A 17762-nucleotide genomic window follows, 5' to 3' on the forward strand; every position below is an offset into this window, starting at 1 on the left:
CATATGCAACTATCATATTATTGTATTGCTATTTAATAAGCAGAATCAGGCCAGGTTTGTAAGAGAACTCCAGGAACATCAAGGTGCTAGAGAAAGACTGCAGGCGACAGGTGACCTCAAGGATATTTGCAAATACGGCAGTGGTCACTTGAAACTAAAATAGAATAAAAAGAGTTTTCAGAGATTTGACAAGCAATATACTCCTTTGCAAGTCATTATTGAGTAACTTCATAGCTAAGCAGGGATATTATTAATTCTACTGTCCTGGATAGGTAATTAAATTCTGCCTCCCTTAAGCAATTCTATCATGCTTACCTCTGTAATCTTATTAAATATATCTGTTAAATAATACTGGTATTCATCACTACTAATCTAAAGACTACTATTTGAGAAGTGGTAAAATAATCAGAACATATAATTTATCCATCACAATGGGATATCTTTTGATATAAGATTAAATAGTATAATTAAAGCAACTTAGTTCCAAATAAACATTATTTTTGAAGAAGCATATGTACATATATAACTTTAAAGAATTGTTACTTGGTAATGTAGGGAGTCACTGGCATAGGTAGGTAATGGGGTAATAGAAAATGTTATATAATACATTATATTTTTAATAGATTTATTTTCCCATTTAAGGAGAATCATTTGTATATATGTAATCACAAGAGTTTATAATCCAATTCAGCTTTCTGAATTTTACTTTATAATTATCAATGTAATAATTTTGTTTTATTTTATATCAGAAAGCTAAAGTAAGATTCATCATTCCTTTCCTCCTCTTGATCTAGTTTTAGATAGGCTAATCCGTGCTCAAATACTCTTGCTCCCATCCTAAGCACTTCCTGAGATCCCACTTCTATAACTATATCTCTTTCCTCTGTCTTTGATGCCTCTGGCTTGGCTCCTTCCCCCCTGCATATAAATCTGAAAATCCCTGCGCCATATTCATGTACCTCTCTACATACTGCCCTTTGTCACTTTTCCTTCTCAGCCAGATTTATAAATCTTAAAACTTCCAACTTCTGCTGTCTATATTTTCTCACTTCCCATTTATTCTAAATAGTAATTTTTCTATTTATCCTAACTATTCTCATAAAACTGCTTTTATGAAGGTCATCCAAAATGCCCTACTTGTAAAACACTTAACATTTTTTTCTGGTATAACTTGACCTCTCGGCAGCCTCTGATGGCACTGGCTGTTCCCTTCTTGAAACTGTGTACTCTCTTAACATCTGCGAGGCCTTTACCTCCTAGGTCTTCTTTTTCTTACATGGAATTCTCCTTCTACAATAAACTCCTTGATTCATGATAATTTTAGAGCTCTTGACCCCCAACCAACTACCCCTTATCAGAATTATTTCCTATGTTCTGGATTTGTATATCCCAACCAATTGCTAGACACTGTTCAGGTGTCTCAATTGTCATTACCCTTGTCCCAAACAATCCTTCTCAAGTTATTTGAATGGGAAACCAGGAAGTTCTCTCTCCTTTGAAAACTCCATCTGCATACTATGCCAGTGGCATACGATGCTAGGCCCTTAAACTCCAAAGGCACCTAACTGAAATAATTTTAAACCTACTCTTTCTCCTTGGTGCCTTCAGTTCTGGGTATTGACATACTCACTAAGGTCCTAGCATTATCAAATCTACCTCTACAGTGTTTCTCAAAAGTGTTTCTTGTTCCCCATTCCTTTGACACTGCCCTTTTTACTTCGTGCATGAACTAGTCACTCAATGAAATCCATCTTACATTCTGTTGGTAGGATAATCTTTCTAAAGCACAGCACTTTCCTGAGTCTAAAATGCCCTATGCCCTCTGTCAAAAATCACCCACATCATGTCCTCCATACAACCTTCAACAATCCCCACCAGCAGACTTATCTTCCCACTATGGATCCCTGCATGGTGATATACCTCTAAAGCATTTTTCAAATTTTGTCTTATGTAAGAGTTTTTTCATGAATGTCTTTTTTTGCAACTCTGTGTCTCTTAAGGCAGAGAGCATCCCTTACCTTTTTTATCCCCTTTATAGTGCCCAGTCTAGAACTTTTTCACATAGTAGGCACTCTATAAGTGCCTGCTAAAATAAATTGAACCTACTTCTTCATCCTCCTGTGATTCATGCAAAGGTCCATTTCTTGTCTCTTGGAAAAGGATTTTTTTCATTTTGCGGTATTGCAGGTTATCTAGTTCACGAACAGCATCTTTTGTCCTCTGTATGAGGTCAATTAGGACACGTAGTGGCCGGTCTCGTCGGACAAAGTCATGCTAATTGAGGGAGGAGGAAATAGCAAAAAAATAATAATGAGAAACATATTTTTAGGTGCAAGATATAGATATAGTAATAAATGGACATAAAACAGTTCTATGGATTTTGCAGAAATAACAAGATATGATTTTCATTCCATGTAGTCCCTCATATTGTATTAATCTTAAAAAAGATAGATATAATGCTTTCTCTTCTTCAAGCCCCATTTTGTGGACTTTGTCCTAGAGTTTACTTGAGAACTCTTGATGTTTACCTTATCTTACAAGTATAACAATGACTATAATTTTAAATAGTAGCTGAGTGGTTTATAAGCTTTAAATCTGAAGCTATAAACCAAAGCAAAAGCAATGCAGAGTACAGACTATTCTCGTTATAATCTGCCTCAATCCTACTCCCCACCTTACACTACTGTTGTGTATATTTTGTTTCCTATTTCTGTGGTCATATATAGTGTATGACCGAAAATGTGATGGCTGCTCAATTTATTCAGAGGTCAGAATTCTGGCAACTTCATCTCCCCTTTGAAGAGTTGTACAACCAGGAAAAAGGTAGAAGGGCCTCCAAGGAGTGAAAATATCTGCCCCAAAGTCCATAAACTTTTCTGGGCATAAGCGGCCCTCACTTTCAATATTGTTAGTCATCTCTAATACATATTTCAGTTTCCTGCTTTCTCAGCCTATAGCAGATTAGAAAGAGGGAATAAAAGTGGGAGAAAGAGGATTGAGAACTTTAAGAGGTAAGGTTATTTGCTGTTCTCTGACAGCCTGAGAGTAGAGAAAGAGAGACATTCCATGATTAACATACCTACCACCAACCAAATGAAAATGAACAAAGGTTTCTGGGCTCTTTGAAAAGGCACAATGCCCTCATATAGTTGTTTTATACTTCAAGAATTTGCAAAACACTACTGTTTTTGAGCCAGCAAGAAGTGAAATTATGTTCATAATACATTCTTTAGAACAGTGGTTGCCAACCGGTGGTCCGCAGACCACTGGTGGTCCGTGAGGTCCGAAAGGTTGGCGACCGCTGCTTTAGAAGGTAGAGAGGCACATCTTATATTTTAACACAGACAATGATCAAAAGTGGGAGGAAGAAGTTTTGTTTTTTAAAGGACAAGGTTCAGTTATGTGGGAAATTCACTTATGTGAAATTATAATTTAAAGATATTGGGAAAATGGGAGAAATGTGGTAGGCCTTAGATGATGGAATGGATTTTACTTCTTTGTAAGTTTGAAGGAACAGGACCATTGTGAGGAAAAAAAATCTACATGTCCTGTGGTTCTTCACCCTGACTTTGCTGTCAGGGAAACTGGCTTTTGCTCCTGCTTTTATAAAATATCTCTTCCTCTGCAAAGAGTCCTTTCTGAAGAACCCCGGAAGTAAGTATAGCCTGCACATTTCAAGATGAGAACGAAAGGGAGAAAGGAAATTATTTTGCTACTCCTGTGCTTCAATTATACAAGAAGAAATCGTTTTTTAGTAAATTTGAAGCTATAACTTAAGGGCAAACTGAAACTTTATAATAAAATAAAAGGACTGCTAGAGTATAGAATATTCTTGTCAGAATCTGCCTCAATCCTCCTCCCCTCCCCACACTACTGTTGGGTGTATTTTGTTTTCTAATCCTTACATAACAGCAGCTCCTGCCATTCTTTGTCCCTGTGTCTGCTTTATTTTTTTCTATAAATAATTTATCACCACCTGACATTATACCATCACATATTTATTTGTTTTTATACTCCTTCATTAGAATATAGGTTCCATGAGTTCAGGAGCTATCATTTTCTTGTGTACATTCATATTATTTTTAGTGCTTAAAACAGTGCTTGGCACTCAGCAGACAATCTATAATAATAAAATCGTAATATGCTAATTAGGCCGGATGACCTTCCTGATGAAGCCAGGGCTGCGAGGGAAGCCCAGGTCCCAGGTGCTGGAGGGAAGCAGGTGCTCGCAGCCAGGGGAAGAAAGGCCTTCTCTTGCTCGAATTTCATGCATCGGGCCTCTAGTTAGTAGATATTTGTTGAATAAGTGGTGAGGCTCATTTGATTTGGCTCACCATATCAAATAAAGACTAAATCAAACCAAATCAAATAAAGATCCAAACATTTACTGACAAAAAAGTTTTCTTCAGGCATATCTTTAAACATCCTCTGCTCCACGTGTTTTGCTTTATTCTTCAGGAATAATAGGTTGGCCTATGTTAGATCTCTTTTGTCTTCTATATGTGTCATCTTTTCTATAATAATCTTTAGGAGTTTTTTTTCATTTGCCTTTAATTTTATTTCCCTAAGACTACCTACCATGGGAAACACCCTAAGTGGATTTGCTTATTATATTAGTACTAGAGGCCTGGTGCACGAATTCGTGCATGGGTGGGATCTCTTGTCCTGGCTGGCAATCGGGGCCAATTGGGGCTGTCTCACCCAGTCCTGATTGGGGCCAGCTGGATGGCCAGGGGGAGGGACTGCAGGAGGTTGGCCAGCCGTGGGAGGTTGCCTGTGGGAGTGCACTGACTGCCCAGGGGCAGCTCTTGTGTTGAGCATCTGCCTCCTGGTGGTTGGTGCACATCATAGTGGCTGGTCGAAATGGTCGCTTAGGGTCATACATATATATATATATATATTGCTTATGATTTTAATGTTATGTTTTAATTTTTCTACTCCATTTCTTTCTTTATTTCTGCCCACTTGCTTTTTATATCCTTTTGTTGTCTATTGCCTCAAAATTCAACTTTGAATCCTTGTAGTATATTCTTCTTTGAGGTTTTGCCCCCCTTAATTTTAATACCATCCAAAGTTACTTCTTTTTCCCTTTATGGTAATGCTTTTCATGCCCTTTTAAAATATCTTTGCTTACTTCAAAGTAATAAAGATACCACTTTATCTTGTAGTATGATGTTTTGTTCTGGTTGCCATTTTTCCCTCTATATAGAAATGTGGAACTGTTGCTAAGACATACAGATTAGCTCATATCTAGAACATGTGATGGCTCTACACCAAATGAGAGTTAGGTAGAGTTCTCTGCCCTGTTACTTCTGTCACCCTATTAATGTGGCCTGCGACCTATATGAAAAAAAAAAAATTACTTTTGGGTGGAAAAACTAGTCCACTTCAGACCTACCTCTTCAGGAACACTAAAAGCCAGAAAATGATAGAGAAATGTTTATAGAGTTCTAAGAAAAGAAAATGGAAACCAAGAATTTGTGACCTAGCCAAAGTGGCCAACATCTTTAAACTTCACTAATTTAGGCAATACAATCCTTCAGAGTTTTTGTTAAAACAAACAAGAGTGGAACAACATGCATACAGAAAAAGGTTGAAGAAATCTGGACTATTTTGTGTCAAAGAAAAGGTATTTATATTTTAAAAGATTTCCACATATTTCACTAATATAGACAGAACATATCACCTATGTATAAGGTCTATAATAAAATGTTACATGAAAAGAGATGCTCAAATATATGATGTTTAAATCAAATGAATGCAGTTAACATGGTACTCTTGTCATCAACATGGACAATGGAATGCTATGCTAACTTCACTGCCTGATGATTTGGCAACAACCTAAGTGAAAAATCTCCGAGTTGTCATTTAAATCATTGGTAGACTCTGTCCTGAAAGTTTGTACAGATATTAGCCATAGGAATATCACAAAAATGACCAGAGCAAAGAGAAATATTCTTTGTCAAAAGTAAAAAACGGGGTTGGGTGTAGGGAAAACTCTTCATAGGGAATACATGTATGGCACATGTATGGCACATTGAGATAATCATACTATTTCTATGGCTAGCTACTATCTCTGGATAAATGACAAGGCAGCACCTTCTAATCCAGTTTGTCATAATGAGCTGCCACAGGAATGATTTACTATGTTCCACTACAACGTGACTTTAAATTCCCCTCTTAAATAGAAATTGAAAAAATTATTTTACTAACCAATGTCACCCCAATAAATTCAATAAAAATACATACATACATAAATTAGTTTAAAAGATGAAAAAAAGAAAAGAAAAACTTACCCGTAATAGTTCCGCTGACGTTGGTCTTTCCTGAGGTATTTTCTGTAAGCAGTAATCAACAAATCTTCTAAAAGAGTCAGTCCTGTGTGGGCAAATACATTAAAAGAAAAAAATATCAAGGTTTGTAGAACACATGGCTCACTTAAAAAAGTTTTCATTCCAGGGAAAATTTTACATTTTAGATGTTTAATAAAACATTTCTGGAATATCAGAATTAAATTTTCAAGTTTATGACATCTAAAATTAATTATTTTGGCTAATGAATGTGGATAATTCATGTTAATCAATACATAGACATTTCTTAATATATAATCAAGGTCAAATCATAATATATATATATATCAGAAAGTGAAAATACTGTATTTACATGTAATAGTTTTAAACATATTTTTCTCCCCAAAGATTATAACTCTCATAAGTCTCAAGCCTATATTTTTCATGACCAGTTGGTAATGCCTCCATCACCCACAACCTATAACCAGGTAGTAAGTACATTTGAAGCATAAAAGTCAGAAAATCTAGGACTATGCTTCCTGGATGAAAATACTTCCTGTCTTGAAAATTCCATTTTGTCTACTCTTCTTTAAAATTGCCCTTTTTCTAAAACTCTGTGGCCCAAATAGTTATCAAAATGTCATAATGGCCCTGGCCAGCATGCTCAGTGGTTAGTGGTTCTCAACCTGTGGGTCGTGAACAATGAAAATACATCCTGCATATCAGATATTTACATTACGATTCATAACAGTAGCAAAATTACAGTTATGAAGTAGCAACGAAAATAATTTTATGGTTGGCGGTCACCACAACATGAGGAACAGTATTAAGGGGTCGTGGCATTAGGAAGGTTGAGAACCACTGGAGAGCATCAACCTGTACACAGAAGGGTCATGGGCTTGATTCTGGTCAAGGGCACATACCTGCGTCGCAAGTTCTATCCCCACTCCAGTTGGGGCACATATGGAAGGCAGCCAATCGATGTGTCTAACATTATGTTTCTCTCTGTCTTCCTCCCTACTCTCCCAATCCCCCTTTACCACTCTAAAAATCAATGGAAAAATATCCTGGGGTAAGGATTTTTTAAAAATCCTAATGTTTACCAAGGAACATTACAATTTTGGAATATAATATATGTTCTGTCTCAATAGATTTAAATATACATATAGTAAAGAAATGGCACCTGGAAAAATATTATCAAATGGTACTTTATCTATGTTTAGAAGTGATAAGAGCTGAAATGATCAATACAAGACTGTCTTGACTTGAGACTCTAGTTGTTAGGAAGGTGGCAGGGCATGTTTCCTGTAGAATTTCAGTTACTATCTACACACATTAAGAACACAGTACAAGCCACAGTGAGGGCAGAAATAAAATGTGTGTGTGTGTGTGTGTGTGTGTGTGTGTGTGTGTGTAGTTAATGCCAACGTCACTCTATAATGTATGATGAAGAAATGAAATGGGATGTGAGGGTGATCTGGCTGTGCCATCTGTCACTCCATTGATCACCAGGGTTGATTCGTCTGATCTGGGTGGCTAGGCGGGTGTCCTCCTCCTCCCTCACTGATCCATGCGCGTCCCTCCCAAAGCTGTGCGCTCAGTGGAAGAGGACGACCTTCCCCCTAGAGGAGAGGACTGGTTTTTGGTCAAGGGTATATGAGTAGCTGCACTCCCCTGCTAGAACCTCCAAACAAGCTCTCAAGAAATTAAACGCTTTCCAGGTCAGATATTTAAAATGAAATGTAATGAAAGTGGCAAATACACATGGCAATTTTCCTAGAGATTTAAAATCATAGCAGAATCTTACCATTCATTAGACTGTAATGTTGGGGAGTCATTCTGGGCAATGTGATACAAGGCACTCATTGCATTCATGTTGAAAAGAGGGGGTTTCCGTTCCGCTGAAAGGAAAAGAAACATGATAAAGCAGCTCTTGAAAGAAATCAGGCAGATAGGGAAATAAGAAACTATGAGCAAAGCTTTGCTGCTAAACTGATAACTTGTTACTGTCATCATGCCACATAATCCACTTACTTTAATCGCTTAGGTCAACCTAGAATAGCCATTCAAAAGAAGCTGCTGAATATCTTAATGTACACTAGCAAAGCTCCTAACAGATTCATTCTAGAGAGTGAACAAAATTTTATTATGTTTTTCACATATCTTCAACAGGCTAGTCTTTGCCTATCTTCTCACAATAGGTATGAATATCGTGAACTCTGAAAAAGGGGCTATGTACAAATCCTGACAAGCTCAGTGACCAAAAGTTACCACACACCATGATGATGTGATCATAAATTACTAAGCAGGCAGGGCATGGTGGGTAGTCAAGCCCTCGGCCGATAGCTTCCGTAGTAAAAGTGAGCCCTGTCCATTGTTCTTATGCTTTTACATGGACATACCTTTGAAATGCCAAGTAACCTTCTCTTCTAGACCCCCTTGGAGGCTTAACCGCCCTCACAAGAGCAGGTACACCAAACTCTTATCTTATTGCCCCCATCCCACTGTTAATTACTGTAAATGTTAACTAACCTATACCCACCAATGTAAAAGAAGTATGTGTTTCTACATTTTGCTTTTTATCCAATACCAGAGATTTCCCCGCTTTGTTTTCTCCTGCTTCCTTAATCTACCTTCCTTATGTTTTCTTTCATATAACCTTCCTTATGTTTTCTCCTTTGATTCTAAATGTATAAAAAGAACTGCCAAACTGTCATTCTCTGGAGCATTTTCTAAATCCATTGAGATTTTGCTTCTGGGCATATCCTCAGTTTGGCTTAAATAAACTCTAATAAATTCATGACATTTTTCTATAGGTTTAGACGTTCTTATGTCAACAACATCATGTGTATGTGTTTCAATTAAAAATGTGTATTCACTGAAAAAATTCAATAGTTTCTTATTTCCCTATCTGCCTGATTTCTTTCAAGAGCTGCTTTATCATGTTTCTTTTCCTTTCTTTTTTTTTAAAAATATGTTTTATTGATTTTTTACAGAAAGGAAGGGAGAGAGATAGTTAGAAACATCGATGAGAGAGAAACCTCGATCAGCTGCCTCCTGCACACCTCCTACTGGGGATGTGCCTGCAACCAAGGTACATGCCCTTAATCAGAATCGAACCTGGGACCTTTCAGTCCCCAGGCCAATGCTCTATTCACTGAGCCAAACTCTTATGCCAAAAGAAGCATAAGCTCTATTCACTGAGCCAAACTCTTTTCCTTTCAATGAATACACATGAAAAGGCACAGAAAAGTAGAGTGAAAAAAATATTATAAAACGGAACTTGTTTTTTTTTTTTTTTGAGAGTGAGACACACATCGATGTGAGAGAAACATCGATCAGTTGCCTCCTGTATGTGCCCAGACCAGGAATAGAACCCCCAAACTTTTGGAGTAGCGATGATACTCTATCCAACCTAGCCATCTGGCCAGGGCATAAAATGGAACATCTTAAACATCACTAACACAGTATGAGAAATAAAATAATTCAATTCCATAAACACTGTTTGAAGGATCACATAGGCCAGAGAACTGGTATGGGATGGGGTAGAGGGGACTGGGAGAGAGGAGGAGGAGAAGAAATAAACAAGGCCTGGTCCATCCCATTCTAAAGAAAAGCTCAGTGAATCAAGTATTAATGGAAGATTTACTCTATCAGAACCTGTCAGATCTCTTCTTTGGAATTCCTACAGCTCTCTTTTAGTTTACTGCTCATTTGGCATGTGCTCACCTACTGCATTTACATAAACAAACATTTTTTTAAAAAGAAGCATAAGCTCTAAGACAGGGGTGGGCAAACTTTTTGACTCGAGAGCCACAATGGGTTCTTAAACTGGACCGGAGGGCCGGAACAAAAGCATGGATGGAGTGTTTGTGTGAACTAATATAAATTCAAAGTAAACATCATTACATAAAAGGGTACGGTCTTTTTTTTTTTAGTTTTATTCATTTCAAACGGGCCAGATCCGGCCCGCGGGCCATAGTTTGCCCACGGCTGCTCTAAGAGCAAGATCTTATAACGCAAATACTTTTATTATTTTATTTATTTCCTGAGAATATGTAATAAGATGCTATTTACATATCAGGTGCTCCATATGTTGACCAAAGGAAAGAAACAAGGTTCTAGCTGAGTACAGTTAATTTTATGCCATTTACTAATTATTATGTCATAGGAGATAAAGCACTATCTATTCTTCTGTACTTATTTTATGCTAATGGATTCTTTATATAGTCCCAGTTTGTAATTCATCATCTGATCTCTAGTTTCATCAGGGCATTTTGTTGTTTAAGCAAAGATTCTCTATTAACCACTTTTAAAATGGTGAAGGGGGGCGGGGAGGGCCATTTACTAGTATAGCAGTGTCGACAATAAAAATAAAGTTAAAAAATGGTAAATTAGGCTTATTCTATGCAATTCTAAGAAACAGAACAAGAACTAAAGGCAGAAGTAACAGGGAATACTGTCCCCCCCACCCCAACTTGAAATGAACAAGGTTGAGAGTAGTGAATTTTCAGTTATTGGCATTATGCAAGCAGAAGGCAACAATACTTATTCATCTGTGATACTTTGGAGGGGCTTCTTATAGTCTTGACTAAATGATCTCTGACACCTTTGAAGGTGTCTACAATTCTACAAATATTTATTAATCTCTCAACAGGATAGTTTATACGCACCAAATAACTACCAGTATTATAGGGACATGAACTCTTAATAAGTGGAAGTTTGAAAGTTGCATTATAGATACATGGAATTATATCTGTTTCTAATGTAGAGGAGAAATAACTGGTTCAGGTTTGTTTTATTTTTCAGGAGGTTGACTCTAGAAAGTTTCTAGAGCTTGGCTTTTTGACAACTTCTAGTATTTAAAGCCATCTAGAACTAGGATCACATCATGTAACCATCAATGACTTCCCATCATTCTTAGGACAAAGTCCAGATCCTTAAACATAGTTTATTGACCTTTATGAACATGACCCTGGCTAGCTCCAGCACTTCAGTTTGAGAAACAATCTCCCCCGTTCCCCCTCCTGCCCCCCCCCCCCTCCGATGTAATCTTTTGCTTCACTGAAAGAACCAAGTTCACAGCCTCTCACACATGCTGCTTTCTCTGTCTGGACTCCCTTCTCACGCTTGTTCCCTAAACTTTATCTGGTAATTCTTGCCAATCCTTCAGGCTTTATCTTAAATATAATTTCATTTCTGCATTAATTTAATAAATATTTAATCCAGGGTCATTATATGTTTATAATCACTTCCAAACGGAAGCCTTTCCTGACCTCTCAGACTAGGCTCCCATGAGATTTTGTCATTGCAAATTATATTTTTCCTTTCTACCACCTATCACAACCATAATGAATTATTTGTGTAATTTTTTATGTGATGTGTGTCATCTTTGCTAATGTGTCCATGACAGCAGGGACAACATCATTTATGTTCATCTCTGCATTTCCTGTGCTGCACGCATATCTGGTATTTATTCTTAGTGGCCAAAATGAGTAAATGAAGATAAGGCAAACTAAGGCAAAGAGAAACTTTATCAACAAAGAATCTTTGTGCAGCATGAAGTCACAAAGTGACTGAGAAGAAACCAAGTCTTGGGGCTTGTGTCAGATACTATGGGATGGATTCATTCTCTATCAGGATAGGAGCCCTCTCGCTCACTGGCAAAAAATATAAAATTCAAGCTGCTCAGAAGAACACTGAATTGTACAGGAGAAACAGCAGGAAAGGGGGACTAAATGAGAAAGAAAACAGAAATTTAGGAAGAGGACGATGAACGGACAAAAACAACATAACCCAGTTCGATGTTGCTCAGATTTGAAGTAGCATGGGGAGCACTTTTAAGTAATGGGCACTCTGTCCGTAAACAAGACAGGATAGTTGACCTCACAATGGCAGAATAGTTCTAGCACAGAGAAGTGTGTGATGAAAGGTATTCCAAACACAGGACAGTTCTATGATCTAGTTTCTGAGAAGCTTTTGCTAAATATTAATTTCAGATGGTCTCACATCTGTTCAAGTCCTCTGCCAGATGCAGCACATAAATCCTCTGAGTCATGGTGACAGGACTCATTGCTAATCCAGAATACTATAGAACAGGGGTTAGCAAACCATGGCCCAAATTCACCTAACAGCCTGTTTTTGTAAAGTTTTATTGGAACACAGCCACACCTATGCATTAACATATTGTCCTTGGCTGCTTTCATGCTATGTAGCAGAGTTGAGTATTTATGATAGAGAAATGTATGGCCTGCAAAGCCTAAAGCACTTATCTGGTCCTTTACAGAATGTTTGTCAGCCCTCACTATAAAATATAACTAGTGGCCTGGTGCATGAATTCATGCACTTTGAAAGGAAATTAATTAGAAGAAATATTTTAATATCGCTATTTGCCCTTTCTCTATAATAGAAGTGTCAACCGAATTCATGATCGACAGTGACAGATTGAAACACATGCATGTGATTGGTGCCAGAGAGAGCTTTATAAATATATAAATATATATATATATATATATATATATAGATAGATAGATAGATAGATAGATAGATATAGATATAGATATAGATATATAGATATAGATATATAGATATAGATAAACTTGCTTAATTAGACCTGCTTTCTGAATTAGTTAAACTTTTTCCAGCCCAGTGAAGCACCCCAACTTCTCTTTCAGGTAATTGTCAGCAACATAGCAGTAAATAACAACACGAAGCAAATTATTATAGATCACGCAGGGAGAACAAAGGGTAAAATATTTAACTGCAGCAGTGTTTGACTATATTCTGGGCAGTGAGAAAACCTGAAGTCATTTTCAAGGTCCACCATTTCTTCTTTTCAGTCAGGTCAAGTTTCTAAGCTTTCTAAATCTCCGTTTTCCGGCTAATGAAAAGAAAATAGGATTCCACCGAGTCTCCTATCTGCCTACTCCAGGACTTCTGTGAGGATCAAATGAGATGAGGCACGGGAAAATGCTTCACAAACATTTGGTTAAAGTGTAAAATGTTTGCACCTGGCTATAAAGCAATTCGTGTTCCCGCCAAAGAAACTCCAAGGAGGCTAGTTGCTAGGGAGAGGAAGCCAGGCGTTGCTATGTGACGTCATTACCTGGCACCCGTAGCCATGGTTTCCGTGCTGAGCTGCGCTATGGGCAGCATTTTGTGCCATGGGGTCTCAGCAGCGTTGGCTGCAATTTGGTGGGCTGTCACTCCGGGGTGGTGGTAGGGCCTGTGTCCCACTTGGGGGAACCTTAGTGTTGCTTTGTGAGCACCAGGTCTGCAGTGCCATTTCTCTGTAAATGGCCAGTGCATGTCCTGGCAGCTCCGGCGTTGAGCGTCTGCCCCCTGGTAGTGAGTGTGCGTCATAGCAACTGGTCAAACGGTTGCACACTTAGCATATTAGCCTTTTATATATATAGACTAGAGGCCCGATGCACGAAATTTGTGCAAGGGGCTTGGCCCCCACCTGCCGCAGCGAACAGGGATCTCTGCCGCTTCTGCCTTGGACCCCGCCACGGCGGCTTCATTTGGAAGGTTGTCCAGTCTAATTAGCATATTACCCTTTTATTATTATAGATAGCTTGCATAGGAGCTTCAATATAAGCAGCAGAACAGAAACTGGGAGTGCTTTTGAAACCACCTTGTGATAGATAATCACAATCTCAAAAGAAAGGGAAAGGGTGATAGCATAAAAAAGCTGAATTAACTAAATTAAAGGAAAAATAATTATTTCTACTAAATTTAAAGATAATGACCAAGTTTCTATGGATGTTCCATGTGTGTTTTATGAGATCAACGTTCGGGATGATCAATTCAATTGAAACCTTTGGACACTGCTCCATTTGGCAGAGCTCATGCTAAATTGTAGCACCTAGCCTGAGCTTTATTCTAATAAGAAAGATCATGCCTGGCTGGTGTGGCTCAATGGATTAACTGCCCATGCACCAAGAGGTGACTGGTTTGATTCCCAGTCAGGACATATGCCTGGGTTGTGGTCTTGATACGCAGTAGGGGGCATGCAGGAGGAGCCAATCAATGTTTTTCTCTCATTGATGTTTCTATCTCTCCCTCTCCCTTCTTCTTTCTCTAAATAAATAAAAACGTATTTTTTAAAAAAGAAAGAACATGAAAAGGCAACAGATTTCTGATGAACAAATGTTATTGACAACCATAATAATAATTTATACCATTTACTGAGTTCCTATTATATGTCAGGTACTCACTTCAGGTATGTTCATAATTCTCACAATAATGCAAGATAAGCATTATTATTCAAATTTCCCAACTGAAGAAATAGAGGGTCAGTTAGCTTAAAGAATGAAACCAAGTCATGCAGTAAGTGGCAAAATTGGGATTTCAACCCAGTCTGTAATACTCCAAGACCTGTGTTCTTTCCACTAGGCCTCAGTGCCTCTTCAGTAACTTTGCATTTTATAACGGACTAGAGGCCTGGTGCACGACCTTTGTGCACTGCAGGGTGTGGGGGTTCCTCAGCCCGACCTGCACCCTCTCCAATCTGGGAGCCCTCAGGGGAGCCCTCTCCAATCCGGGAGTTTCTGTCTGTCTTTGCAATCATATGAGCGAATTGTCTGAGACCCCAACTCAGTTTGGTTTGTTGCTCACAGAATAATAGAGGCATTTTTTTATTTCTTTGCTTAATTAGTGGAGATTTCCTGGAAGTTTTAGGATATCTTCTCTTTAATTTTTCCTAGACACTCTGATTTTACTTATGTCTCTCACCTTTGCTTTCCCTCCATCCCCACCACAACAGTAACTTGCTCCAGGCTCACTTTGCTCTAGTGTCTAGGAGATCCGTCTGCCACCAGAACTATGATTCCCAGCATTCCCGGTGCTCCCCCACACTCTGGGCTTCCACTTCCAGTCCTGGGGCTGCCACCAAAACTACTATTCCCAGAATTCCTGGTGCTCCCCGCAATCTTGGTTTTCCCTTCCTGCTCTGTCTCCGTCCCATGGTCTCCCACTCTGCCAAATCCTCCAAAGCCAGCAGCTCTCCTGCTCTGCTCTCTGCCTGGCGCCTGTGTATGCAAATTAACACACCATCTTTGGTGGGTTAATTTGCATACTCACTCCCGATTGGCTGGTGAGCATAGTGGAGGGACGGTCAATTTACATGTTTCTCTTTTGTCATATAGGATAGTTCTAGTATTTTAAAATGAAAAAAAATAGTAGTAGAAACTTTATAAGACTAAGTAGCTTAACACAATAGTCATCACAACATTCTTTTATGAACAGACAAACAATGAGTGGCTAATGTGGAAAAAAATTTTCAGCAAAGAAATTACATAACATTTGTGTTTTCATGCTTTTTTCGTTCCTGGAGAATTTATTTCCGAACAGTCAGTTCCATGTCAATACTGATGGACCATTTGCCAGATTCTACCATGATCATTGCTCGTGAACTAAGTGTCTGTAGTTTAAGCAGAAGAACATCAAATTACCTTCTCTTGAAATAATCTTTAAAAAAAATAATGTATCTGGTGACTGGACAATTTCAATGTCCAAAAGTTTTTCAAGGATTCATGCATTTAACTAGTTCTTTCAGTGGAAGATGGTATGGATTTTGGTACAGTGATTCTTCCATCCAAATTCTATTTCTTCAAAATTGTCTTGGCTAGTTTTGGCCCTATTAATTTTAGGACTACCTTGTCAAGTTCTACATAGTATTGCTAGAAGTTCATCATATGTTGTTTATAACATATGCACATATTTCTGCTGAGTGCCACCAAAAATCAGTCTGAATAAATTGGAGGAATTTCTTTTGCAGTGAAGGGAAGAATAATACAATATTACAACCTAAAAAGAAAACTACCACCTCCATATCCATTAATAGACAATCAGTTAAATAAATTATAGTATATACATATAAAGCAGCAATTTTAAAATATTTTAATCTCATGGCACACACAAACTAAGTATTAAAATTCAGTGGCACACACAAAAATATTTTTTGCAGATCTAAAAATAAAGTATATTTTGATTCATTCACACCAGATGGCTATTGCTGTGTTGGCTGTTATCATTTTCTTATTTGACAATCTAAGAGAAAAGAGGTCAGTGGTCCTGACTGGTGTTGCACATTTTAAAAATTCTTGTGGCACACTGGTTGAAAATCACTGATATAAAGGAATAACATTATGCCATTAAAAAATGAAAAAGATGTCTAAGTTACTAATATGAAACAGATCTCTAAGAAATTGCGAAGTAAAAAATCAAAGTACAGAATCACTTTTTATGTTAACTTGGGTGCGAAAAGGAATATTATAAGTGTACATTCAAACTTGTTTGTATACTCATAAAGGAAGTTGAGGAGGATATACAAGAAATTAATAACAGTGGTTCCCTATATGTGTTGGCAGAGGTGGGATAGAATTGGGCTGATAGTACCAGGGGAAAGTTCTTTTACTGCATGTCTTTTTATATTTTTTGATTTATAAATCATGCTAATGTTACTTAGTGAAAAAGTAAGTAAATATTCTAACTTTCCTCCTTGAATTGTTTTGTTTTTCATTAACATATCTTTAATGTAAAAAAAAAAGAAGAAGAAAAATTGTATATATTTACCATATTTTTTGTTGTTGTTGTTGTTGGAAGGAGTCAATGAAGCAATTGGAAATGCAATACAAAGTATACCAAACTATCTTTATAGGGAGAAGAAACATTGTAAGGAAAGACAAAACCTTAGCCTGAGAATAAACTGGATCTCTAAAATTCTTACAGGATCAATTTGGATACCAGGATAGAGTATTGGCCTACAGACTGAAGGGTCCTGGGTTTGATTCCAGTCAAGGGCACATGCCTGGGTTGTGGGCTCGATCCCCAGAAGGGGGCATGCAAGAGGCAGCCGATCAATGATTCTCTCTCATCATTGATGTTTCTATCTCTCCCTCTCCCTTCCTCTCTGAAATAAAAAAAGTATCCTATATAATAAAAGAGAAGCATGCAAATTAACCACCCCTCCGCTACACTCAAACCACGCCCACAAGCCACACCCACCAGCCAATTAGAGTGACTATGCAAATTAACCTGACAAAGATGGTGGTTAATTTGCATACACAGGTGTCAAGAGCCCCAGGAGGTGACAGGGGCTGAGGCCGCCGGTTCCAGGGACCATTGCCGGCCCAGGAGGCGAGGCCTGCCGTGCCAAGCCACACCCGTGGGCTCCCGGGACCTTTGCTGCCTCAGGAGGCGAGGCCGTAGCCATGCTCGTGGGCTCCCAGGACCTTCGCCAGTCTGGGAGACGAGGCCGCCCGCACCTAGCCACGCCTGCGGGCTCCCAGGACCTTGCCAGTGGAAAGCAGAGGGGGAGAGGAGCGGGAGGTTTGGAAGACTTGGTAGAGCAGGAGACCGCTGCACATAGAGCAGAGTGAGAGAGAGGGCAGCTTGGAGGGCGCGGCTCCCTCTGTCACCCCAGCTTCCTCATCACAGCTGTGGAAACTGACAGCAGGGAGGAGGAAG

The 17762-nt window shown here is 38.5% G+C and overlaps 1 protein-coding gene across 9 annotated transcripts in view; it reads right to left on the reverse strand.

Moving 5' to 3' along the window:
- The window catches only part of TAOK3 (TAO kinase 3), a 151172-nt gene that overhangs the window by 44873 nt on the left and 88537 nt on the right, over positions 1-17762 (reverse strand). For all 9 annotated transcript variants that reach the window (XM_036353932.1, XM_036353933.1, XM_036353934.1 and 6 more), the window contains 3 exons: positions 8098-8191; positions 6297-6378; positions 2107-2274 (listed from right to left, as the gene is read on the reverse strand). In XM_036353932.1, coding sequence (XP_036209825.1) covers positions 2107-2274; positions 6297-6378; positions 8098-8191 — 344 coding nt within the window. The remainder of the gene's footprint in view (positions 1-2106; positions 2275-6296; positions 6379-8097; positions 8192-17762) is intronic.

The sequence above is a fragment of the Myotis myotis genome, unplaced genomic scaffold (genome assembly GCF_014108235.1).
Source record: "Myotis myotis isolate mMyoMyo1 unplaced genomic scaffold, mMyoMyo1.p scaffold_m19_p_20, whole genome shotgun sequence".
Lineage (NCBI taxonomy): Eukaryota > Metazoa > Chordata > Mammalia > Chiroptera > Vespertilionidae > Myotis > Myotis myotis.